This window comes from Colletotrichum acutatum (genome assembly GCF_030867785.1).
Source record: "Colletotrichum acutatum strain CBS 112980 chromosome Unknown BDZ83scaffold_113, whole genome shotgun sequence".
Lineage (NCBI taxonomy): Eukaryota > Fungi > Ascomycota > Sordariomycetes > Glomerellales > Glomerellaceae > Colletotrichum > Colletotrichum acutatum.
Genome location: NW_026849107.1, coordinates 1 through 22599, shown reverse-complemented (window position 1 = coordinate 22599; position 22599 = coordinate 1). Strand labels below are relative to the sequence as shown.

Genomic DNA, 22599 nt, shown 5'->3' with positions numbered 1-22599 from the left:
CCGGCACAGCGTGTGGCATATTGCATTATTCCAGTGGGAAAACCAGCCAGGCACATATCACAAGACCCGGTGCAGAGAGAAAGATGTCTTCATGACAGGAGAGGGTCTGAGGCTCTATACATTGTTGCATCATTGAAGGGGAGGCATAAAATGCTAGTCTACTAGATGTGACTAGTCCTTGTACGTTGTTTGTTTTTCAGCAGTGTATTCCAAGCAGTATCTACATCGTCCGTGTGGAATGCTTGAACCTCCATGCGGATCTCGTGAAAACTCTCTTACAATCCGAAAACGGTGCGATTTCCCAAACCAAACGTGTAGGCTTAAAACCTCTCTCCAGACGTCTCTGGTACAGCCTTTTCGCTACCACCTGGAGTGATAGTCTGTGGAGTTCCCTCCTGGTTGATCTTTGACTTAGAAGTACGGAATCGGAACTTAGCCTCGTTCCATCTTTTTCCGAAGCCATAGCCAGGATGGAAGATAGTCAAGCACGAGCATGCTAGTATAATCATGGTTCCATCTAGAATCATGAATTCAACCTCTTGGTTGGCAAGCTTTCCACCAAAACCCTCGCTGAGCTCGACAGAACGGAAGACAGTTCGTATAAACAAGAAAGCTGTTGCGCCGAATAGCGCTTCATGATTTATCAGCTTCAGAGATTTGATTGATAGTGACTTCGGCCAGGAGACATACCGAACAAGAACAACTTGTATCTTTTGCTGTTGACCAGATCGGTGAATTCTGGATTTCGCATTTCTGGATTCTTCTTCACGCGCCAGAGAAATTCAAGGCTGCAGGCAGTGAATGCAAATAGGCAAGCAACCTGAATTGACAAGCCAGCGACAAGAATGTTTGTTCCCACATCGATCTGGAATCACCAAAATGTTAGCAACAGGGTTCAGAAGCAGTCGGAAGAATGCTGCCATGATAGAGGCGGGTCAAGAGCAAATGCGTACCATGTGCGGGTTATCCAAAGGCGTAGACGCAGCAATCCCTCCACCGACAGCCTGAACGACAAGACTGACAATATCGCATCCCAAGAAAAACGTCGTGTACGAACGAGGCTTGATTCGACTAATGGCCTCCCCGTTGATCACGACGATACGCCCGAGAGTCAGATAGATGGCTGCCGCAATGAAGACGGGACCGATCGTCAGAGTAATGAGGTACCACAAGAAGTAGTCTCTGCTGAAGGGGTTTCCATTTAAGAGGACCCTAGCGATGTATCCAACGGTCTCCGTCAACAAGCCAAGGCAGATAGCGATCATGAAGCCCCTCGTTTTGTGCTTTATGCCCAGAAAGATCTGACCGCATGCGAGAAGAGCCATAATCACCAGGAAGAGAACATTTCCGGCAACACTCGGTCGGTAGCGGACAAAGCCCCATTGTTCAACGGAGCATGTGTCCAGAGTGCAGACAAATCCTGGAATGTAGCCTTCGGGGGCCGACATTGTGAACCGAGCTTTGCAGAGATGTCGGACCTTTGGGAACCTTGGTGAAGATAGGTTACTTCGACCTGTAGGGAAAGTGGAGGACCCCTCGACTTGACGTATTTAAAGCTATCGACAAGTTAAGGGCTCAAGGACGTGCGAATCAGGACTGGCGATACCGGTGGATTGGTAAATTGGCCCAACACGTCTCTTGGCCCAACCCCATTGTTGGTCAACCCTTTACTTTGTTTGATAAACGATTGGATGACAGGTGAGACAAACATAACGGTTGAGGTTCCCTTGGTTCCGACCTCTAACCCAAGACTGTAGTAGGTGTATGCAAGTCGGCCCGAGACGCCTTGTGGATAATTGGGAAGTAAGATTGGTGGCGCGGGGTATTCTGGCTAAATCGAATCATCCCCATGGGGGTCAGCCAAGAAGCCCACGGATCTTCGTGCCGAAAAGCTTACCACCTTTATATAAGTAAGCTGTGCTGTGCCGCGTGGCTGCGGCGTCTAGCTAGCCGAGCCGCACACAACTTGGCGAAGGCTTCACAGACGCCGTATCGAGATTGTGTAGACGCAAGTCAAACATCCGTCACCCTATTGGGACCATACATCCTGCCATTTTGGCACAACACCACAAGAAAGGCGCAAGATGACAGATATCGGAATTTTCGGGAGCAAGCCACGGCGGCAAGACTTGCTATCACATCGAAGGATCCCCTGAATCCTTCAAAACATGCATCTCCCACCAGGCAACAGTCCGGTTTTCCCATTTTGGACTTATTATACGGCCTAGGCCGCGACGGATCGCGAGTCTTCCAAAAGGAGATTTGCACTTTGGTTCACAACTTGCCGTGCGAGGCACAGCGAGCCGTCCAAAGCCGCGTTGCCGATTCGACAGTAGGCTGTCAGCTACAACCCTCAATTCCTGAACATTGATGTCTGTGATACATGAGCCTTATCTTCAGGGCTGTAGGATTCGTCATCGTAGAGGGACTACCAGATCTTGCTCCGATTAGCGCTCATGGTCCTGCTGCCTCCTGATGTTCCAGCCTGGAAACTGAGATGCCAGGTGCTCCGTGTCACTGAGGATACCTCCATGTAGGATCGAATGATGGGCAGACATTGATTTCGCATTAAATATCAATTGCCCCATGCACAGACAATTGAATTGTATCAAATTCTGGAGCTCAATTTCCTCGTGGAGTTTTTTGAACTCTCGCCTGTCGCCATCTCTCTATCGAAATTCTTGTTAAAGCATACCCCTTGAGGCTGTTCTTGTTTCATTTGAAAATATGACGGACCCATCACCTAGTCCAATTGCCATCATTGGCATGGCATGTCGTCTGCCTGGTGGCTCGGACAACCCTTCCAAGCTCTGGAATATGCTTTCAGAGGGTCGAAGTGGCTGGCGTGAGATCCCCGATGATAGATGGAACAAAGATGCGTTCTATCACCCTGACCCTGAGGCAAAAGAGGCTGTCAACTTCAAGGGCCTTTACTTCTTGGACCAAGATATTACTGCTTTTGACGCACGGTTTTTCAATGTACACCCTCATGAAGCCCACTGCCTCGACCCACAGCAGCGCATCTTGTTGGAGACGACATATGAGGCTCTCGAGAACGCAGGGCAAACCATTGCCGGTATTAAGGGATCCGATACTTCTGTACACGTCGGAGCTTATGCTACTGAGTGAGTTCTTCTTACTTGTTGGAGCGAGAGTGTCCCTTAGGGAACATTTCCGCCCATGCTGGAAGCATATTCGGTCTAACGCGTACACTCATGTAGCTTCGAACGCATGGGCTACAAGGATACGGCAAGAACGCCCAAGGCCCATATGATCGGCACAGGAATCGCAATTCTTTCAAACAGAATATCCTATGTCTTTGACCTTAACGGCCCATCTAGCACAGTTGACACTGGGTGCTCAGGAAGCATGGTAGCCTTGCATCAGGCATGCCATGGGCTCCGAGCAAGAGAATCAAAGATGGCCATCGTTGCCGGTACCCAACTCGTCCTTACCCCTGATCAGATCATCCCCATGAGCAGTGTCGGGTATGTCTTCAACCATTTGTCTGTACTGTCTGTAATTTGAGAAAGAGCTGACGAGGTGGACATAGCATGACCAATCCGGATGGTAAATGCTACGTCTTTGATAGCCGCGGCGTTGGCTATGCAAGAGGCGAAGGTGTTGTGACTCTTATTCTAAAGCGTCTTGATGATGCTATCAGAGACGGCGACCGGGTTCATGCCCTCGTCCGGAACTCTGGGCTGAACCAGGACGGCAAGACAGTCGGTCTCACGCTACCCAATCCCATTGCCCAGGCGAATCTTATGCGCCTCGTATACAAAAACGCCGGGCTAAACCCAGCAGATACTGTATATGTGGAGGCTCACGGAACAGGAACTCAAGCTGGTATGGGATTTCCACTTTATTTTCTTCCTTTCACTTTCATTCCCCTCTTCCTTTCATCACTTGTATCCACCAGAAGCGGACCCTAACAACGAAGCAGGTGATAGCGCAGAGATATCATCCATCGCGGAAGTCTTCTGCCCTGAAGGAGAACGCGAGAACTGTCTTTATGTTGGCTCTATCAAGTCAAATATTGGCCATCTGGAGGCTTCAAGTGGTGTCGCAGGGTTGCTCAAGGCGATTCTGATCTTGAAGCACGGTGCAATTCCGCCCAACATCGACTTCATCAAGCCGAAGCCAACACTACATCTAGAGGAGCGCAAGATCAAGGTATGGAACATTCTTCCCGACTATTTTGACTGTTATTGACCATGACACGAAGGTTGCTACTGAGATGGTTCCACTGCCTGAGTCCAATGGTCCCCGCCGTGTGTCTGTTAACTCGTTTGGCTACGGTGGAACGAATGCCCACGTCATCCTGGAGGCTCCAGCCAGCTACGAGAAAGTGGACAGATCACCGGCTCCAGAGAATGCAAATGGACACACCAATGGGCATATCACGAAAGAAAACGGCACAAACGGGCATGCAGACGTGCAGGAAATCACGTCTCCGGATCATGGCATCAACGGATCAAACGGGACCAACGGAACTCACGGGACTAATGGACACAATGGTATCAACAGCAAGACCAAAGCCCATGTCGAGGAGGTTAACTCTGATACTACCAACGGGAATACGTTGCCCACTCCCAAGCTTTTCGTCTTGTCAGCTCGATCGGAGACATCTTTGCAGGCCATGGTGGCTAATCTAAGAGGATGGGTCTCTTCTCACGAAGATGCCTCTTCACTGTCAAATCTTACTTATACTCTGTCGACCCGCAGATCAGAGCTGCAGTTTCGATTCAGTGTCGCAGCGTCCAGCCATGACGAGGTCATCAGCCTTCTCGGACAGAAGCCCCGCATCACCAAGGCAGCGTCAAACTTCCGCTCCGTATTCCTTTTTACGGGACAGGGAGCCCAGTGGCATGCCATGGGCCGCGAGCTTACCAGGGAGAATCCGATTTTCAGAAAGTCAATGCTCCAGTCGGAGAAGATTCTGAAGGATCTTGGGGCTGACTGGAGTCTAATCGAAGAGCTCTCCAAAGACGAGGATAACTCGCGAGTTGGGCAGGCTGAGATCTCTCAGCCCTCTACGACAGCAATCCAAATTGCCTTGGTAGACCTCCTTAAGAGTTACCAAGTCTTCCCCAATCTTGTCCTCGGACATAGCAGTGGTGAGATAGCCGCTGGTTATGCTGCCGATGCTCTGGACCACGAAACAGCGCTCGAGATATCGTACAGACGCGGTTTCATGTCACAGACATGCGCGCGTGTCATCTCGAGCAGAGGCGCGATGATGGCTGTCGGCTTGGGCGAAGACGATGTCAAGAAATACATTGAGCAGACCAAGACTGGACTCATCTGCGTCGCATGTGTCAACTCCCCTGTCAGCACAACCATTTCTGGAGACGAGACTGCCATCGACGAGCTTAAGCAGATTCTTGACGGGGAGTCCCTATTCAACCGCAAGTTGAAGGTGGATACGGCCTACCACTCTCATCACATGAAGAAGGTAGCAGCCGAATATCTCGAGTCCATCGCGCACATCAAGGCGCGCACTCCGAACCCTGCCATCAAGTTCTACTCTTCTGTTGCAGTTGCACACAAGACATCTGGTTTCGATGCTAAGTATTGGGTTGACAATCTGTTGTCTCCAGTCCGCTTTGGAAACGCCTTGGAGCTCCTTTGTCGCACAGAACTCTCTGGCCTCGAGCCAGCGCCTCTCACTTTGTTCACCGAGGTCGGCCCACATGGTGCCCTGGCAGGTCCAGTTAGACAGACTATCAAGGGGCTTAATTTGACTGGCTTCAAGTCAAGTTACCTATCTACCCTGTCTCGAGGCCGTGATGCTGCGATCACCCTTCTTGAGACAGCTGGCAAGCTGTTCGAGTTCGGGTTTCCGGTCTCGCTACAAGCGACCCTTGGAGAAAATCAATCTGCTACGTTGGTTGATGATCTTGACCCGTATCCCTGGGACCACTCCACGAACTTCCTCTACGAATCGAAGCTCAGCAAGGAGCATCGCTTCCGCGCGCACCCACCACATGACCTTCTCGGCCTTCGTGTCCCGGGAACCACCAACCACGAACCCACTTGGCGCAACCTCCTTGGAGTGGGAAGCCTTCCGTGGCTTAGCGATCACGTTGTCGATGGCTTCGCCATTTTCCCTGCTTCTGGTTATCTCTCTATGGCTGTAGAGGCAGTGCGCCAGATTAGCGTCGACAGAAAGATCCAGGGTGTCATTTCTCAGATTCATCTGAAAAATGTCTCGTTTACCAAGTCAATCATGATCCCTGAACGACGCACTGACGGACTGACATCTGATGTCGAAGTCCTCCTGACATTGCGACCCGCCAAAAGTCTGGCCGACCGTACATGGGAGACATTCCGCATCATGGCTCTATCGCCGGAGGATGTGTGGCACGAGCACTGTGCGGGACATATCATGGTTGAGTGGTCGATTAAGGAAGATGAAGTCGAGGGATTCCGCGAAGAGAAGATGGCAAATTCAAGCGGCCTCGAACATCTTCAGGAAATCATCAATGCTTGCAACACCACGATCAGCGGCGAAGACCTTTACAAGAACTTCACCAAGAACGGCAACGTCTATGGCCCTACTTTTGCCGGCATAGAGTCGGCGCAGATTGGCTCCCGCGGAGGCATCGCAGAGATCAAAATCCCTGATGTGAAGAGCATGATGCCCCGCAAGCATCAGCAGGAGCATGTCATCCACCCAGCCTCGCTCGATACAGTCTTCCAACTGGGGCTTCCACTGTACCGGAGGGATGTTGGTAACGGGCCCGTGATGCCTACAAGCATCGATGATCTGATTATCAACTGTAAACTCAGCAGTACACCCGGTACCAAATGGACCGTATGCTCTACCATGGTCCAGAAAGGCTTCCGGTTTGCTAGTATTGACATCATGGTCTTCGAAGAAGTTACAGAGGGTGCGCCACTGGTGCCCGTATTGGACATTCGCGGTGGCGCGCTTCGGGGCATCGGCGAAGCTCCAGTAGACGAGAATTCTCTGCCATTCTCTCGCAAGATGAGCTATGCTCTTGAGTGGCAACCCGATGTCGACCTCCTGGCTCCACTACAGCAAGGGAATAAGCCAGACCAGCTGGTTCCGTATCTTCAGCTTCTGGCCTTCAAGAAGCCACGCATGAAGATCCTGGATTTGAGCGCAAGACCTGAAGAAGACATAGCGCTGCCATTCCTCGAGGCGATTGATCGTCCGGAAGGATTGCTTCTTGACCGATATACATATTGCAGCGCTGAACCCCACATCGAGTCTTTGGATCAGGCCAAGGCGTCTCTCCGCCAATGGATTGATCGAGTCGATTTCAAGACGTTAGACAATTCAAAGAACTTTACTCAGCAAGGCTTCCAAGAGGCATCTTACGACCTCATAATTGCTTCCCAGGCGGAGCATAGCTCTGCTGGTGAGTCCCTGAGCAATTGGCGAAAGCTTCTGAAGCCTCGCGGCAGACTAGTCCTCTGCGCATCGCCGGTCGAAGGTGAACATGATGACTCTCCTGTCCTGCCAGAGGTCGATTGGCATGCCCAGTTGGAGCATCATAGCTTCAAGGAGATAACTCCTGACCGCAAAGACCCTGCCACAAGACCAAGCATGATCGTTGCCTCAGCCGTTGAGGAGCAGTCTTCAACAAATGAAGACTCCCCTTTAATTCGCATCGTCTCCCAGTCTCAGTCAGACCAGATTGCGTCTCTTGCAGATGCATTTGTGGCACATATGACCGCACTGGGACTTTCCTGTTCTTTGACAGACTGGTCATCTGAGCCAGTCAACGCCGATGCTATCCACTTTGTCCTCGATGATGCGATGGACCCCATCCTTGCTGCACCAAGTGCCGAAAAATTCGCACAAATTGTCTCTCTCGTCACCAAGGCGAAGAGCGTGCTGTGGCTCAGCTGTCAAGAGAACGGTGCGGAAACCCAGAATCCGGCGAAGGGGATGATCAGCGGCCTTGCCAGAGTCGTGCGACGAGAGAACTCGGCTATGCGTTTCGTCACTGTCGATGTGCAAGACGACATTCTATCGACTCCGGAGTCTCTGGTGTCCCAGATCTCAGACATCATCAGAAGGTCCTTTGCCACGCCCGTCAGCGTTTCAAGGTCAGACGAGGATGAATACACCTTCAGCAACGGCCAGTTGCTGATTCCTCGAGTTCATGCTGATGCCAAATTCGATGACTGGGTTAAGAGGTCCATCTACGCGCAAGGAATGGAAACCGGGCCTTTTCAACAGGCGGCTAGGCCTCTCAAAATCGAGGTTGAGACTCCGGGACTCCTCAGCAGTCTCCGTTTTGCCGACGACGAGATGCCTTCGAAACCTCTTCAATCGTTTGAAGTAGAGCTTGAGGCTAGAGCGTACGGCGTCAACTTCAAGGATGTGTTCATCGCGATGGGGCAGATGATACCGGGTGTCACCATGGCCGGCGAATGTGCCGGTATTGTTCGCAGGGTAGGCTCTGCCATTGAGGACAAGTTCCGCGTGGGCGATCGCGTCTGCGGAATCTTCGCGGAGCCCTTTTCTAGTCACCCGAGGATTGATGGGAACTTCAGCTGTCATCTTCCAGAGAGTATGCCCTACTCCGTGGGCGCATCAATCCCTGTCATTTTCTGCACCGCCTACCATTGCATCGCCGAGGTTGCTCGCCTCGAGCGTGGGGACACCATTCTGATCCATGCTGCTTCTGGTGGCGTCGGTCAAGCAGCAATTCAGCTTGCTCAGAATATCGGAGCCGAGATCTTCTGCACCGTGGGTAGTAGCGCAAAGCGTCAACTGCTCATTGACACATTCAACATCCCGCCAGACCATATCTTTTCGTCAAGACTTCGGACATTCAAGCAGGGGATTCTGCGACTTACCCAGGGCAAGGGTGTCAACTGCGTCTTAAACTCGTTGTCAGGCGAGTCACTCCATGACTCGTTTGCTGTTCTTGCACCTCTGGGGACCTTTGTTGAAATCGGAAAGTCTGATATTTATCGGAAGAACGAGATCAGTATGGTTCCTTTCGACAACAGTGTCACGTTTGCTGCTGTAGACTTGACCGTCTTGGCCCGGCTCAAGCCAAACAAGATGCGAGAAACACTCGATAAAGTACTCTCGTTGTTTGCGGAGGGCATCTTGAAGCCTGTGGCTCCCATAACGGCTATGCCCATGACTGATATCGAGGATGCCTTCCGTCTGATCCAGTCGAGAAAGCACACTGGCAAGGTTGTCCTTGTTTGCGACGAGCAGACGCAAGTCAAGTTGACGTTGGCACGTCCCCAGCCTCTCCGGCTAGAAATCAATGGCACATATGTCATCTCTGGAGGTCTTGGAGACCTTGGGCGAAGGATCGCCAAGTTCCTAGCCGCTCATGGTGCGGGACATGTGGTAACTTTGTCTCGTCGCAAGCTGGAAGAGAAGGATCAACTTGCATTCGAGGAAGAGTTGCGCGCCATTGGAGCAGAGCTTCATATCATCCGCTGTGATGTGACAGATCAAGATTCAGTACAATCAGCCGCTGCTGAGTGTGCAGAGAAACTTCCTCCAGTAAGAGGAGTCGTCCATGCAGGAATGGTCTTGAGAGTAAGTCTATATTATGCATGCTAGCCCTCTCGCACAGCGTAGCTCACGTCATTTCTAGGATCATCCTTTTGAAATCATGTCCCACAACGATTATATGACCGCGATCAAGCCCAAGGTCCAGGGAACCCAGAACCTCGACAAAGCCTTTGGTGCTTCCGGCTCCCTCGATTTCTTCATCATGCTATCATCCATCACCGCTATCCTCGGAAAGTCTGGACAATCAAACTACGCTGTCGGTAACGCTTATCAGGATGCTTTTGCCCAGAGCAAAAAGAAATCGAGCTGTAGATACATCGCCTTGAACCTCGGTGCTGTTGACGGATCCTTGGCCATCACCTCGCTGCCCCCTGCGCAGCAAGACGCCATGAGACGCGGCTCTGTCCTCATGTCGTTGGATGAAGTCTTCACCGTTTTGACCTACGCTATGAGCGCTCAGGCAAACGAGGACGATCTCCACCAGCTGATACTTGGCTTCGATCGAAAGTCGATGGAGGCGGTACATGATGAGATGGCCCTTGCGAATCCCATCTTCAGCCAGATTCCCTACCTGGAGAAGGAGGGAGAGCCGACTAAGGAAGCTGCCACTGACGTTGGAAAGTTGCTTCAACAAGCCTCCTCGCCCGAAGAAGTCAAAAGCATTGTGGTGAACGGCATTTGCCAGCGGTTTGCCATGTTCACTGCTGTACCAGTTGAAGAGATCAGTCCCGACGTTTCGATGGAGAGTTTTGGTCTTGACTCACTTGTTGCCATCGAGTTGAAGAACTTCCTCTCTCGCACATTCCAGGCGACCCTTCAGACATCTGAGGTTCTCGATGCTGTCAACATTCTGAGTCTGGCCAAGGTCATCATTCTCAGGTCCAAACTCGTCCCCAAAGGTACTGAGACGACTGTCACGGAGAAGGAAGAGACTGCAATTCCCACAGCCGTGAAAGCCTCGGACTTGGCCATCGAAAGTGCAGCACCAGATACCAACCATAACTTCCATTGTTGTCGAGCAATCAAGACGCTCCAAAAGATGCCCCTTGTCGAGTTCGACGTCATGTTTGACGACTACTTGGAGAAGTCAAGAATGTTCTTTTCCACCGAAGACTTCAAGACCATCGAGGACGATGTGGCCGAGTTCAGAAAGCCGGACAGCATTGGTCGGAAGTTCTACAGTCGTCTGCATGACCAGGCTCACGATCCCGCGATCGAAAACTGGCAGGAGAAGTACTTCCTTCAGAGCATGTATCTGCAGAGACGCATGCCGCTCGCGCCATTCAACAACTTCATGGCATTCCACCCTCTCGGAGACATGGGCCATACTCAAGCCGAGCGAGCAGCCGTGATTGCAAGCATCGCTTTCCAAGCCAAGCAAGATCTCGAATCCGATCGATGGGAGCCCATGGCGTACATGTTCACAGCCAACTGCACTGATCTGTGGCAGTACATCTTCAACACTGCTCGGCTGCCTGGCGTTCCGCTGGATCAGATGGCGAAGTTCCCAGGCAACGACTACATGGCAGTGCTCTATCGCGGACACATCTACAAGGTCGAGCTCATGGACGGAGATCAAAACGTTTCCGTCGAAGCATTGACCAAGACATTCAATGCTCTGCTGGCCCAGCAAGACCTTAACGACAACTGGACGAGTATCCTTGGCACCGACGATCGCACTTCGTGGGCGGAGGTAAGTTCACTGCAGCCTATTTACGCACGTATCATGAGTAATGGTGAGACTGATTCATCAATAATAGAGCCGACAAGCCTTAATTGAGCTTGATGATACCAACAAAGAGACCATAGATATGGTAGAGGCTTCTGCTTTCCTCGTTTGTCTCGACGGCACAGAGCCTACGCATGCAGAGGATAGAATCAACGACATGATGATGCTCAACGGTTTCAACCGATGGGTTGACAAGTCCATTGCGTTTGTGGTGTGCAAGAATGCAACTTCTGGCACATACGTCGAGCACACGATGATTGATGTAAGTTTAGTCGCGTCGATGTCTAACTCATTTTGAAGTGAAGATTTCTGACCACTTATACTTAGGCAATGACCCTCTTCGCGATGCAAACTGCTATTGTCGAAGGTATCATGACCTATAAGCCACCGCGAGAGGTCAACGGCCATACCAGTGGTGTTGTCTCCTCGCCCAGAAAGTACACCCTCAAGACAACACCAGCGCTGGACGCACGCATTGAACACGTGCGACAGCGTTTCCAGAACGACATCTCAAAGTTCGGCTACAGAGACATCGTGCTCTCCGACTTTGGGAAAGACATTCTGCTCGAGCGCCACCTCCCCATCAAGGGCATCTACGACCTTATGGGCCTTCTCGCCAATTACTACTACTATGGCCTTAATGCCCAATCCTGGGAGGCCATCTCCATGTCGCACTACCACAAGGGACGGCCCGACATTGTGCAAGTCAACACACCGATCACTGCGGACTTTTGCACCATCGCAGACGACGAAAGTGTGCCGGCACGAAAACGCTTCGAGCTGATGGTCGAGGCTGCCAACGCTCGTAACCAGATCATCAAGGACGCGTTCATGGGTCGATGCTACCAGCGGACGCTCAGGGCCCTCGAGCTCTGCGCAGAGGAGGGCGAGGACGTGCCTGCTCTCTTCAAGAATCCGCTCTATGAGCAGACTGTGGAGCCCAACCAGATGTTTTCGAATACCGATGGGCTTTCCCCCGAGTCTTGCTTCATCATGCAGAACCCCAAGAGATTCTGGATGACATACTATGTTACTGATGGAGGGTAAGTGATGTCCTTACTGAAAAGACCTCTATTTTGCAAAGAAAGCTAACAATCTGATTTGCAGAGCTCATTTCTCCGTGGTCACTGATAAAGAAGAGGTCATTGCGTGGGCGGACTGTTTGCAACGTGCCTCTTCGGTGTTGAAGACTTTGATAGACGCGGCATGAGGTGGATTGTGCACTGATTTTGGCGCTTCAGCTGTTCATTTGACTCAAAGAACCTTGTACTTTTGCTTGAATGATTGACATTATTATAATTGAATTTTCCCGCTAGCAACTTTGTAGTTGCTCTATTCTATAAGTTTACGGATACGCTTCTACCGAGGTAAATACAAAGAATAACTGCATCCAGCGCAGCCCCTGTAGCCGCTGAAGCCTACCCCGCTAAAGACCTCTTGCATTACGATTGTCAGCACGGAGCAATTTCAACTTTGACATGATGTCTCCAAAATCAGTCACTAGTTTCAGCAGAACGATGGCATCTTTGCAACGACAACTACATGTACAGCCTTCAAATACCTGTAGTCCAGCGTTACTTCTGCATACTCCCAAATGCTTTTCTATCACTATACAGTCCTCTCATTCCCTCCCTGATCTGATGCAGGTGCAACCGCGTCGCCGGCGCTGGCCTCCTGACCTGGCTGCGCCCGATCATCTGGTATCCATCGTCTCTGCATGCCAAAGCTGAGTATCAAGGAAGCGCCCGCGACGACAATGGGTAAGATGAAGGCCCTGGAGATTGCAAAGCTGAACGCCTTCTGCACGAGCGGCAAAATAGCCGCGGGGACCGCCTTCGCTAGGTCAGATGCACCAGCATCTTGTATTGCTTTGACGTTGACACCTCCCGGCGCTCCCGCAAGCCGGCGGTAGAGCTCCTGAGAGAAGAGGTTAGAAGCAATGCTGAGTCCCACAGCACCACCTAGCAAGCGGTGGAATACGACCATGGCACACGCCGTCGGCATGTCGCTGTCAGGAAGGACAACCTGCACCGCGATGAAGGGGACCTGTTCCGCAAGCCCAATGCCCGCCCCGCTGAGGATCTGGAAGCCGATCCACTGCCCAATCGACGACTCTCTATCCAGTCTCTGGAGGAGCACGCAGCCGGCGATGAAGACACTAGACCCAAGCCACATGAACGGGACGTAGTAGCCTTTTGAGCTGACGCACGCGCCAGTGACGATGATGGCGATGCTGCATGGTATTCCGTACGCGAGGCAGCGGACGCCCGACGTCACCGCGTTGGTTCCTAGGACTGCTTGGAAGTAGAAGGCTAGATAGTACATGTGCGTGTTGTGTGCCATTGACATTAGCATGTTGAAGGTGCAGCTGATGGCCACCGTTCGCTGCGAGAGGATCCGCATGGGGATAGTAGCTCTAGTTTTGAGGGTTTGCCCGGTCAGCTCCTGAAGAACAAAGCTTTGCAGATGCTCACTGCTATATCTTACTCACTCTTCTTTCTTTCTTGCCTGCAATACCCCGAAAGATGTGATCAGGACCCCAAACACCGCGAGGCATGCATACACCCTAGGATCGGACCATTGATATTTGGTCCCGCCCCACTGGAGAGCAAAGAACAGAGTGATCAAGCCAGCGATGAGAAGAAATCCGCCAAGTAGATCGAGTTTTTTCAGCTTCTGGCGCAACGAGAGCCGCCCGTGTATTGGTGTTCTCGCTCTCAAAATTTTGTACGCGATTCCAAATGTCACAGCACCAAATGCTAGGCTTATTGTCAGAGGAACCTTGTCGGCTGCTAGTCTTTCGTTACTCACGTAGATTGATCCTGTCGAAAGTTAGAATACTGTCAGAGTAAATCACCAGTGAAAAACGTACCAGAAACAGAATCTCCAGGTGAGGCGAGGCGTATCGGTGATGAGTCCTCCGAGAGTCGGTCCCAGAACTCCTGCGACGCCGTACATACTTGTGACTAGGGCCATTCCGAACGGTCTAGCTCGCAGAGGAACCGACCTTCCGTAGACCGACAGACTTCCACAGAGTAGGCCAGCGGCTCCTATGCCAGATATAACTCTCCCCGTGATTAATGCTGCAGAATTTGGCGAGGCGGCGCAAAGGATCGAGCCTGCCTCGACTTCAGGAAATCACAGAAAGTTTTAGTAACTTCATCAAGAGCCATAAGATCTACGAATCTGACTTACAAATGATGACGGAAGTCAGATAAAGAATCCTGGCGCTAAATAGAGTGTACAAGCGACCAAATGTAGGCTGAAATGCCATTTCTGTGAAGAGATATGCGCTTCCGTACCATGGCACGTCATTGAGTCGATGGAAATCGCTAGTTATCCTAGGGATTGCCGTCGCTAGCCACGGTGAGCATAACGATCTCTAGAACCCAGGGAATCGCAAAAGCTTACCAAGGATACTGCCATCTATGGCTATCATGAAGGTTGCAATGGTGAAAACTGTTGATAGAAGAGCCAGTTCTCGTGGTGTCGCATATTGATGAGTCTGCGACTCGTCTGAGTCCTCACCAGTCGTCCTCTCATTTACATCATTTTCTTGGCTTCCAGATTCCTTCTTAGAACTTTCCGACTTCTCTTTGAAATCATTGTTGGCAACATTTTCATGAGTCATGTTTGCTTGTCTATCGCCATCCAATTGAGGCGGCATGGAAATCTCCAAGGTATCTCTTGTATCAGCCTCCATGTTCCTGGGATGAAATCAGCACATACTAGACTCGGGGAGTTGCAATTATTCTGAAGACACAAAGAATTCAGCAATATCAAGAGTATACGGGGCTCATCTGGTTGTCAGTCATAATGCAAAGCTCCCAGAGACATGACTGATGGCCAATTCGGGACGTAAATGGGCCTCGTCTTGCCGAGAGGGTCTTTGGTACGTACATCTCTTCCGCGGATGACTGCATTCAGTAATAAGATACGCACCTGAACTAGCGCGTGTAATCCTGCGGCACCCCACGTAAGGCTACGTTGAGAATCCTTCAGGAGTAATCCTGCGGAAACTACGGGAGCGGTACCGTCGGTCCAGAAGGGCGTGCTGACTGCTGCCTCGCAGCGTATAGCCTGAAATCAGCCCTTCGGTTCGCTGTTCCGTGCCCATCCACATCAGTCGTGCTGAACGAGATTCATCGCTTACTAGTTGATTTGACGAGAACAAAATGTCCTATGGTGATTGGCTGGCTAGCCAGAGAGTCATTTGATGTGGCGTAAATTGCCGTTTTGCTGCGCCCTTGCACACCGAAGGATCGGGCTTGAATACACGAGAACTCTGCCTTGGCGTCCTTGTCATTATTGGCATTAGATCGAGTACTATAACCACGTCAGAGATAGATAAAGCATGTATGAAGAGCTTTTCAAGTAGATCACCTATGCCTCCAACGATTAGTGGTTGACGGACTCCTCAATACGCGGCATGATTTTCTCAAAGTTCTTCCTCGCGCTTTGCACATCTGCATTGGTTCAAGCTACTCCCGCATCCTCAGAGTGCAAGGCCTTTCCAGGCACCGCATCATGGCCCTCGAGCAATGATTGGTCTCGCCTGAACAAGGCAGTAGACGGACGGCTCTTCAAGCCACTTGTTCCCGGCGGCGTCTGCCACCCTGAGCAGCCGAACTACAGTGCAGACCAGTGCACCAACCTCTTCACGGCTTGGAGAACCTTTGAATTTCATGCTGAGAACCCTGTCTCGGTGATGTGGGACAATTGGACCAACTACACTTGCGTCCCTATCGATGGCTTCCCCTGCAGTGGAGCGGGCTATCCGTCGTACGTGGTCAACGCAACCACGGCGACCCATGTCAAGGCTGCCGTTGACTTTGGTGAGTGTATTGTTCAATTTTTAAGAAAGAAGAAATATCAGGTTTAGCTGACAAAAGTTCACGCACAGCGCGAAAGAATCAAATTCGTCTAGTCGTTAAGAGCAGTGGACATGACTACCTTGGCCGTTCCATCGCGCCGGGCTCCCTTTCCATCTGGACACACCACCTCAACAGGATCCAGTATCATGAGGGGCAATTCGAGCTCGCTGGATCGGGAAAGGCCATACCAGGCGATGCCATCACCGCCGCAGCCGGAGCGAAGATGGTTGATGTGTATGCGGTAGCAAGCCAGCACAACCGCGCTGTCGTAGGCGGCGGAGGTAAAACCGTTTCTCAGGGTGGCTTTGTGACGGGAGGCGGCCACTCCATCTTAGCACCACACTACGGTCTCGCGGCAGATAACGTGTTGCAGATGGAGGTCGTTACCCCCGGCGGCGATCTTATCACGGTCAACGAAGATCAAAACGCCGATTTGTTCTGGGCCATGCGAGGTGTAAGTCATGGACCGCGGGCACTTTTGCTGTTCATTTACTAATATGAAATTGTCAGGGAGGAGGATCCACTTTTGGAGTTCTCACTTCTGTCACAGTCAAAACGCATCCCGAAAAGAAGCTCACTATGGTTTTATTCATGGCCTTCACTGTTCCTGAGGCTCCCTTCACTTTGGACCTCGCTACTTGGGCCGCTTCTCAGCTCCCGTACCTCTCGGACTCTGGACTATCAGGTTATCTTATGGCTACCGTGAACTCGACGCCGCCGATCCCACTGCCGGGTCTCCCAGAGCGAGTTGCCGGTCTAATGGGCAAGACAATCATTCTGGATACCCAAGATACAGCCAAGATTAACGAGATCTTTCAACCACTGAACAAAACCATCCAGGAACGGTGGCCTGGACAGGTCAACCTGCTCACTATTGCTCAACCGTACGACTCATTCGCGGCCTGGTATGCTGAGAACTTTGACGACGGTCAAGCTGGGGGCTCTGTCTATCTGATCTCACGACTCCTAGATAAGAAGACCCTGACAAGTGACTTGGACGCGCTGAAGGGTGCACTGGAGCCAATTCTTCTCAATGATGGTTGGCTGGGAACATACCTGGTTGCTGGAAAGGGTGTCAATGAAGCGAAGCCCCGCGGCGGTGGGAATTCTGTCCATCCGGCCTGGCGCAAGGCGTATGTTCATGCGCGTGAGTAGCCAACTTCAGAAACCTCACAGCCAAGTCAAGGCCATGTGCACATGCAAGAAAAGTCACTGACCACCAGCAGTCACCTGGCAGGGCTGGGGATACGAACCGTGGGATCCAGCAGCTGGGGAAAAGGCCAGAGAGATCCTGGACGCCAGGTTTGAGCCTCTTCGCCAGCTAACACCTGATGGAGGGTCGTATATCAATGAAGTAGGTTTCCCTTAGTTGTCGAGAACAGAATTCGGCCAGCTCAGAACGTTTGCTAACGATTTAATCAGGGTTTCCCGTTCGAGAAGGACTGGCAGCAGGCATTTTGGGGTACGAATTACCCGCGACTGTCCAAAATCAAGCGTAGTGTCGATCCGAAGGACGTTTTGTGGTGTAAACCATGTGTAGGAAATGAAGGCTGGGAAGAAAAAAGCAATGGTCGCCTCTGCAGGGTTCAGTAAATCAGCAACTTTGGAGACCATTGTGGACTGTTTACATTTTATTATTAACTTAGGCGCTCTACGTGTTCAGGCATGTGTGCCCCAGAGAAAAAGAAGAATTTGTCGATCTCATGGTCGCTTGACGCGGTTTGAATCGCAGTACTTTAAGTCTTGTGAAATGTGAAAGCCTTTATGTACAGTCCCGCGTGGAAGCGAACTCCTTAGGTAACCATCGGGAACCCATTGAGGCACTTTTTTTCAGTCTTCTTCGGGTTTATTTTATTCCACATTCATCAAGTGTGAGGATGTCGAAAGAAAGAGTTCACCACTGGTGTGGCTACATTTATTGGTCGACCGAAGGCCAAGATATTGTGTTGAGGGTCCGGTCATAGGCCCACTGTTTCCCCGGGATCCCGGAGGCCCACTAGGCCGGCCGGCCGTTGAGCACTACGCTAAGCCGGCAAGGCCGCTACGTTGCGTTAAGCTCCGCCATATTTGCCCAAGACTTAGTTGAAAGGGTTCAAAGTTAATATTGATGCATGAAACCACAAAAACAAGGCTGAAAATGGCTTGTGGCGCTAGCTCAGTGGGAAACGCCCTTCCTTTTGACACAAATTGGTGGCTTCAATGTGGTCTCGGATGGCCCTGGTCTGCAGTCCCCCACTTCTCGGAGCGGTCAGGCCGGAAATACACTTGCCTGGAGACTGGCAGTCTCAACCGTTGCAGCCACATCTTCTGTATGTCTCAGCCACCAAGTCTCAAGAAAGGTTCTAGACTTTTGGAAAACTCGGTAATGCCCGGCTAGAGTAGGCTGTTAATTCCACCAAATTAATGAGCCGCTTGTTGGGGTTCACAGAATTGATGGGATGGCACATATTACCGCCACGTCATATGCAGCGTCAATTTGCTGAGAGAACGGTATTCAGCGATAATTCAAACGGCCGAGACCTCGACTTGCAGCAGTCGGGCCTACCGAGCGAGATGCATCATTCACGGATTCGAATTTCTAAATACTTCAAATCAGAAGAATGAGCAACATACGCGTGTGGAGAAACATGAGGCGACTTTCAATAACTCCTCCGGGACTGACGGGTGCAAAAGATGAACTACCGGAGATGTGGGGCCTTGAGTAACAGAGCGAGCCGGCGCTTTGTCCGGACCACGCGGGCCCGAGAATGCTGACGTAAAGTGGCAGACGTCACAATGGGGAGAAGCGCGGGGTTGATGTACACTAAGGAAGACGAGATGGCATTCTCATACCTACTAGGTGATTCATTCTATGAAAAGCAAGCATTCATGTGCAATTGCTTTTTCGTAATTCAGCTCAATTCAACTAAACTAGTGCACCGGCAGAGCGAACCGAAAACTGGGCAGAATGTCTAAACCTGGACAGTTCCGAGCCGAGTAAGTCGGTCTTCATGTCGGCGGTGATGCATCTCATTCCATCGCGTTGTTTGCCCGTCAACCACCATACCATGGTCTCAAAACCATAGGTCAAGTGCAGACGAAGCATGTGTATAATTCTTACAAGCTAAAATAACGCCAAACCTCCTTAGTCTCCCTGAGCTCGCGAGACATCTTCTCACGGATGGCCCTCACAAGACACAACCTACCGCCCGCAGAGTCCGAGTCATCTTAAACAGCACATGCGTCGTCGATACCACCAAAGCAGTCCATGTTTGGGAGCACGTTGCATATCCTCAGTACTATGTACCGATAGCAGAGCTACGGAACTGCCGTTGGAAAGACAAGCAAGACATCCAGTCCGCGGCCGATGCATCCCAAGCCGCGGCGGCAGTCGTTGAAGTGGCCGTTCCTGGACGGGACGGTGAAAACGACTTTACCACCGACCGGGCGTTGAGATTTTCCGATAATGGAGAGATCAGCGGCGCTCTAAAGGGCCTGATAAGGCTCGAGTTCGGTAGTATGGGTATGTTGTCTCAGCCACCATCGGAAGTTCCGTAATTTCCGCATGTACCTTCGGAACTGACAAAAAAACCACCACAACCAGACCAATGGCTCGAAGAAGAGACGCCCATCTACGTCCACCCCAAGGACCCCTACAAGCGCATCGATATTCTCCCTTCGTCGCGGCCTGTAGAGGTCAAGGTCGCCGGAAAGACCGTCGCCAAGACCAATTTTGCTGTTCATTTGCTGGAAACTGGGCTGCCTACGCGATACTATCTCCCTTAGCGTCGGTTGATCAGTCAGCTCTGCGAAAAAGCAAGCTCATCACCAAGTGCCCTTACAAGGGCGATGCAGAGTACTACAATGTTGTAGTGGATGGCAAAGAGTACAATGATTTGGTCTGGTACTACAGGCTTCCCACGCAGGAGAGCGCGGGGATCGCTGGTCTGCTGTGCTTTTACAATGAGAAAGTCGACATTATTCTGGATGGTGAACTTCTGGAGCGGCCAAAGACGTTCTTTTCCTAAGTCAGGTAATTTAGATATTCACGGGCAGATTGTACTGCATTACAAGTAGTCACGGAATTTGGACGGATGAAAATATCGAATACGCTTGGATTTTTAATATGGTACATCTTGATACACGCGGCATATTGCCCTGACGAACGTATAGTAAACGTCAAAATAGCCGCCATTCTGTTCCTGATGGGTGCTAACCAGCACCCAATCCCAAGGTCATAAATCATAAGTTTTGCGCCAACGGTAGCACATAGAGGCGGCCTTAGTAGCTCCAGTCGTGAAGCGCACGCAATCTGTGATCCGAGCTGGGCGTGATATACATCGATCAGTTCATCGATAGGCTGCGTCGCACAGTACCCGCATTCTCGTCCCTCGCGTCTAATTGCCGCTTCGTCAAGCCATCCCCCGCGAACAGCCGGCTCGGCGCGTCTCTTGGAGATCGTGGCGCAGGGCATCGGTCTCGGATCGATCTTTGGCGCTTATAGTCGTGGTCTTGGACCTTTACTGCAGCCAGAAACTCTGCTTGCCGACAGGTCAGGATCGCCGCCGACATCGTGGGTGACACAACGGCCGGTCGCGTTTCTGAAACGCCTGACATGGCACCTTGGCAGCTAAGCAAGTGAACATGACATGCAGCTAGCTCGGTCGATGCTGTGCATCCTTTAGCCGCATGCCTTTCCGCATTGGGCAATCGCTTCATCATCGCCTAGACCGTTCACGCGTGAATTGCTGGTGAGCAGTCTGTCGACGGATGAGATTGTCTTGTGATTCTTCAACTGCTTATCACCAGTTCAAAAGTACCCAGGCATCGAGCCATACGTCCCAGCCGGGCCGTGCGCATCATAACCCTGTGGGATGAACTCGTCCATGAAGCCGGGAGGCGCCATAGTGTAGAGGCTTCCCGGGTACACCTGCATGGCCTGAGAGCAATCCATGGCGTCCTGGTTGGCCTGCTGCTGCTGCTGCTCGTCTGCCGCCGCTGAGGCCTGCTGCTCGAGAAGAAGTCGTTCGTCGCGCTCCTTGAGCTGCGATAGGGAAGCTTGCTGGGGCAGCGCTTGGTGATGAATCGGGGGCGGTGACGTGACGGCGGGCGTCAGGGCCTGGGCGACGGAGTGGAATGCTGGGATGTCGGCGATGAGCTCGGGGAAGCGGGTGAAGAAGTCCATGCCCATTGTCCACGCGTTGATGTCCGATATCCTCTGCTCGAACATGGGTGATATTTGGTACTGGCCTGTGACGACGCTCTTTTTGTACGCGTCGCGAAACTCATAGGGCCAGAGGAGGTGGAAGTTGGGGCCGAAGAGCTCCCAGAACTGGTTGTTGCAGTAGTGATGTTGTCCGAAAACGAACCGTTCCCGAACACCTGGCCTAAAAGGTTGTTAGAGACTGCACTCGAGCATCAATGGCGATGACCAGAGGGGTGTATTGACGTACCAGACAAAGAAGTCGATGGCATAAGAATGTGGCATCGCCTGTGATGGTCTGCAATAGATCAGCATACGTCCAAGGACTAGCACATCTAGACCGTTATTTGACAAACCTCTTCAGGTACCAGGTGGGCAGCTTAGCATAGCGTTCCGGGGTGGGATCGGAGTGATACTGGAGCAGCAAGTGCATGGTTCGAAGGATCGCCAGCCGTTCTGTCGGCGGGCAAGTCATGAAGCACAACTCGTCGACCCTGCGGAGCTTTCTCCACAGCTTGGACAATGGCCGGCTGTTTGCGACGGCGTTCCAGCCTTCGAGTAGTACCCGCACGGGGATGTCCTCGTCGTTGGAGTCCTCGATCGCGTGAGCTTCCTTCGATATGCGACACCGCTTCGCCAAGACCTGGTTGACAGCCCGCCACACATTCACCCTCGGGGACGCTGGGCCCGCTGGGGTCCGGACAGTGACGCAGTCGCAGTGCGCCTCGGGCGGTGGCACGATGAGATTGGGATCGTCTGGGGCATCGTCCCCGTCGTCGTCCTCGTCGTCGACAAAGTCCTGGCTGTCCGACGTAGAGCTGGGTGCGTGAACGCTGGGCGCGTGTACGCTGCAAGCCGAGAACCCGTTCGGCACCCTGCCGACGACGGCGCCATTGACACTACCGTGGAAACCGTGGACGTCGAGGGCGGCGGGGGTTTCGGGCAGCAGGCCCATGGGTGCGGTGTAGGTTGGTGCAGAGAGCTCCGTCAGCATAGTCGCATCCCGAGAGGCTGCTGAGCCTGCTCGCGGCAGGGATGTTGACGCTGTCACGGTAGGAGGCGGCGAGCGTTGCTGTGTCGCTGGGGTCGGGCGGCTCGGCAGCACATGGTCGCGGATGGTCTGCTCGATGGACTTGAAGGTGTCGAACAGGCCGTCCCGCTCGCGCGTGACGGCGGCCAGCTGCTCCATGGCGGCCGACAGCCTCGTCGAGTCATCCTTTCGAAGCTCCTTGACCTGGGCCTCGAGCTCGGCGATGCGGTTGCGGGTGCGCTCGCGAGCCTGCCTCTGGGC

At 52.1% G+C, this 22599-nt stretch overlaps 6 protein-coding genes across 6 annotated transcripts; 3 read left to right on the top strand and 3 right to left on the bottom strand.

Annotated features, from left to right (window-relative positions):
* Nucleotides 1-106: 106 nt before the first annotated feature.
* BDZ83DRAFT_634491 (RTA1 like protein) lies at nucleotides 107-1804 on the bottom strand. The gene is made up of 3 exons (XM_060509103.1): nucleotides 954-1804; nucleotides 691-865; nucleotides 107-631 (listed from the first exon to the last, which is right to left on the bottom strand). The coding sequence occupies exons 1-3, from the start codon at nucleotides 1446-1448 to the stop codon at nucleotides 321-323; spliced, it is 981 nt and encodes a 326-aa protein (XP_060360644.1). The 5' UTR covers nucleotides 1449-1804; the 3' UTR covers nucleotides 107-320.
* Nucleotides 1805-2727: 923 nt separating this feature from the next.
* Nucleotides 2728-12462, top strand: BDZ83DRAFT_755944 (beta-ketoacyl synthase domain-containing protein; the record flags this gene model as incomplete). Its single annotated transcript, XM_060514682.1, has 9 exons — nucleotides 2728-3125; nucleotides 3222-3488; nucleotides 3554-3849; nucleotides 3947-4176; nucleotides 4229-9547; nucleotides 9606-11216; nucleotides 11284-11514; nucleotides 11580-12295; nucleotides 12360-12462. 9 exons carry the CDS (start codon nucleotides 2728-2730, stop codon nucleotides 12460-12462), a joined length of 9171 nt encoding a protein of 3056 aa, XP_060360643.1.
* Nucleotides 12463-12559: 97 nt separating this feature from the next.
* BDZ83DRAFT_634488 (major facilitator superfamily domain-containing protein) lies at nucleotides 12560-15062 on the bottom strand. The gene is made up of 6 exons (XM_060509102.1): nucleotides 14664-15062; nucleotides 14448-14609; nucleotides 14125-14380; nucleotides 14064-14074; nucleotides 13744-14011; nucleotides 12560-13668 (listed from the first exon to the last, which is right to left on the bottom strand). The coding sequence occupies exons 1-6, from the start codon at nucleotides 14953-14955 to the stop codon at nucleotides 12861-12863; spliced, it is 1797 nt and encodes a 598-aa protein (XP_060360642.1). The 5' UTR covers nucleotides 14956-15062; the 3' UTR covers nucleotides 12560-12860.
* Nucleotides 15063-15640: 578 nt separating this feature from the next.
* On the top strand, nucleotides 15641-18095 carry BDZ83DRAFT_634482 (FAD binding domain-containing protein). Its single transcript, XM_060509101.1, has 5 exons — nucleotides 15641-16087; nucleotides 16156-16580; nucleotides 16637-17273; nucleotides 17353-17480; nucleotides 17549-18095. Exons 1-5 carry the CDS (start codon nucleotides 15682-15684, stop codon nucleotides 17717-17719), a joined length of 1767 nt encoding a protein of 588 aa, XP_060360641.1. The 5' UTR covers nucleotides 15641-15681; the 3' UTR covers nucleotides 17720-18095.
* A 520-nt stretch (nucleotides 18096-18615) lies between these two features.
* BDZ83DRAFT_634478 (uncharacterized protein) lies at nucleotides 18616-20237 on the top strand. Its single transcript, XM_060509100.1, has 4 exons — nucleotides 18616-19102; nucleotides 19255-19628; nucleotides 19710-19843; nucleotides 19906-20237. The coding sequence occupies exons 1-4, from the start codon at nucleotides 19074-19076 to the stop codon at nucleotides 20131-20133; spliced, it is 765 nt and encodes a 254-aa protein (XP_060360640.1). The 5' UTR covers nucleotides 18616-19073; the 3' UTR covers nucleotides 20134-20237.
* A 678-nt stretch (nucleotides 20238-20915) lies between these two features.
* BDZ83DRAFT_587274 (uncharacterized protein) lies at nucleotides 20916-22599 on the bottom strand (the record flags this gene model as incomplete). The annotated part of the gene is made up of 3 exons (XM_060506022.1): nucleotides 20916-21492; nucleotides 21559-21606; nucleotides 21665-22599. Coding segments are annotated over 3 exons (1560 nt in total), but the record flags the coding sequence as incomplete, so codon positions are not given.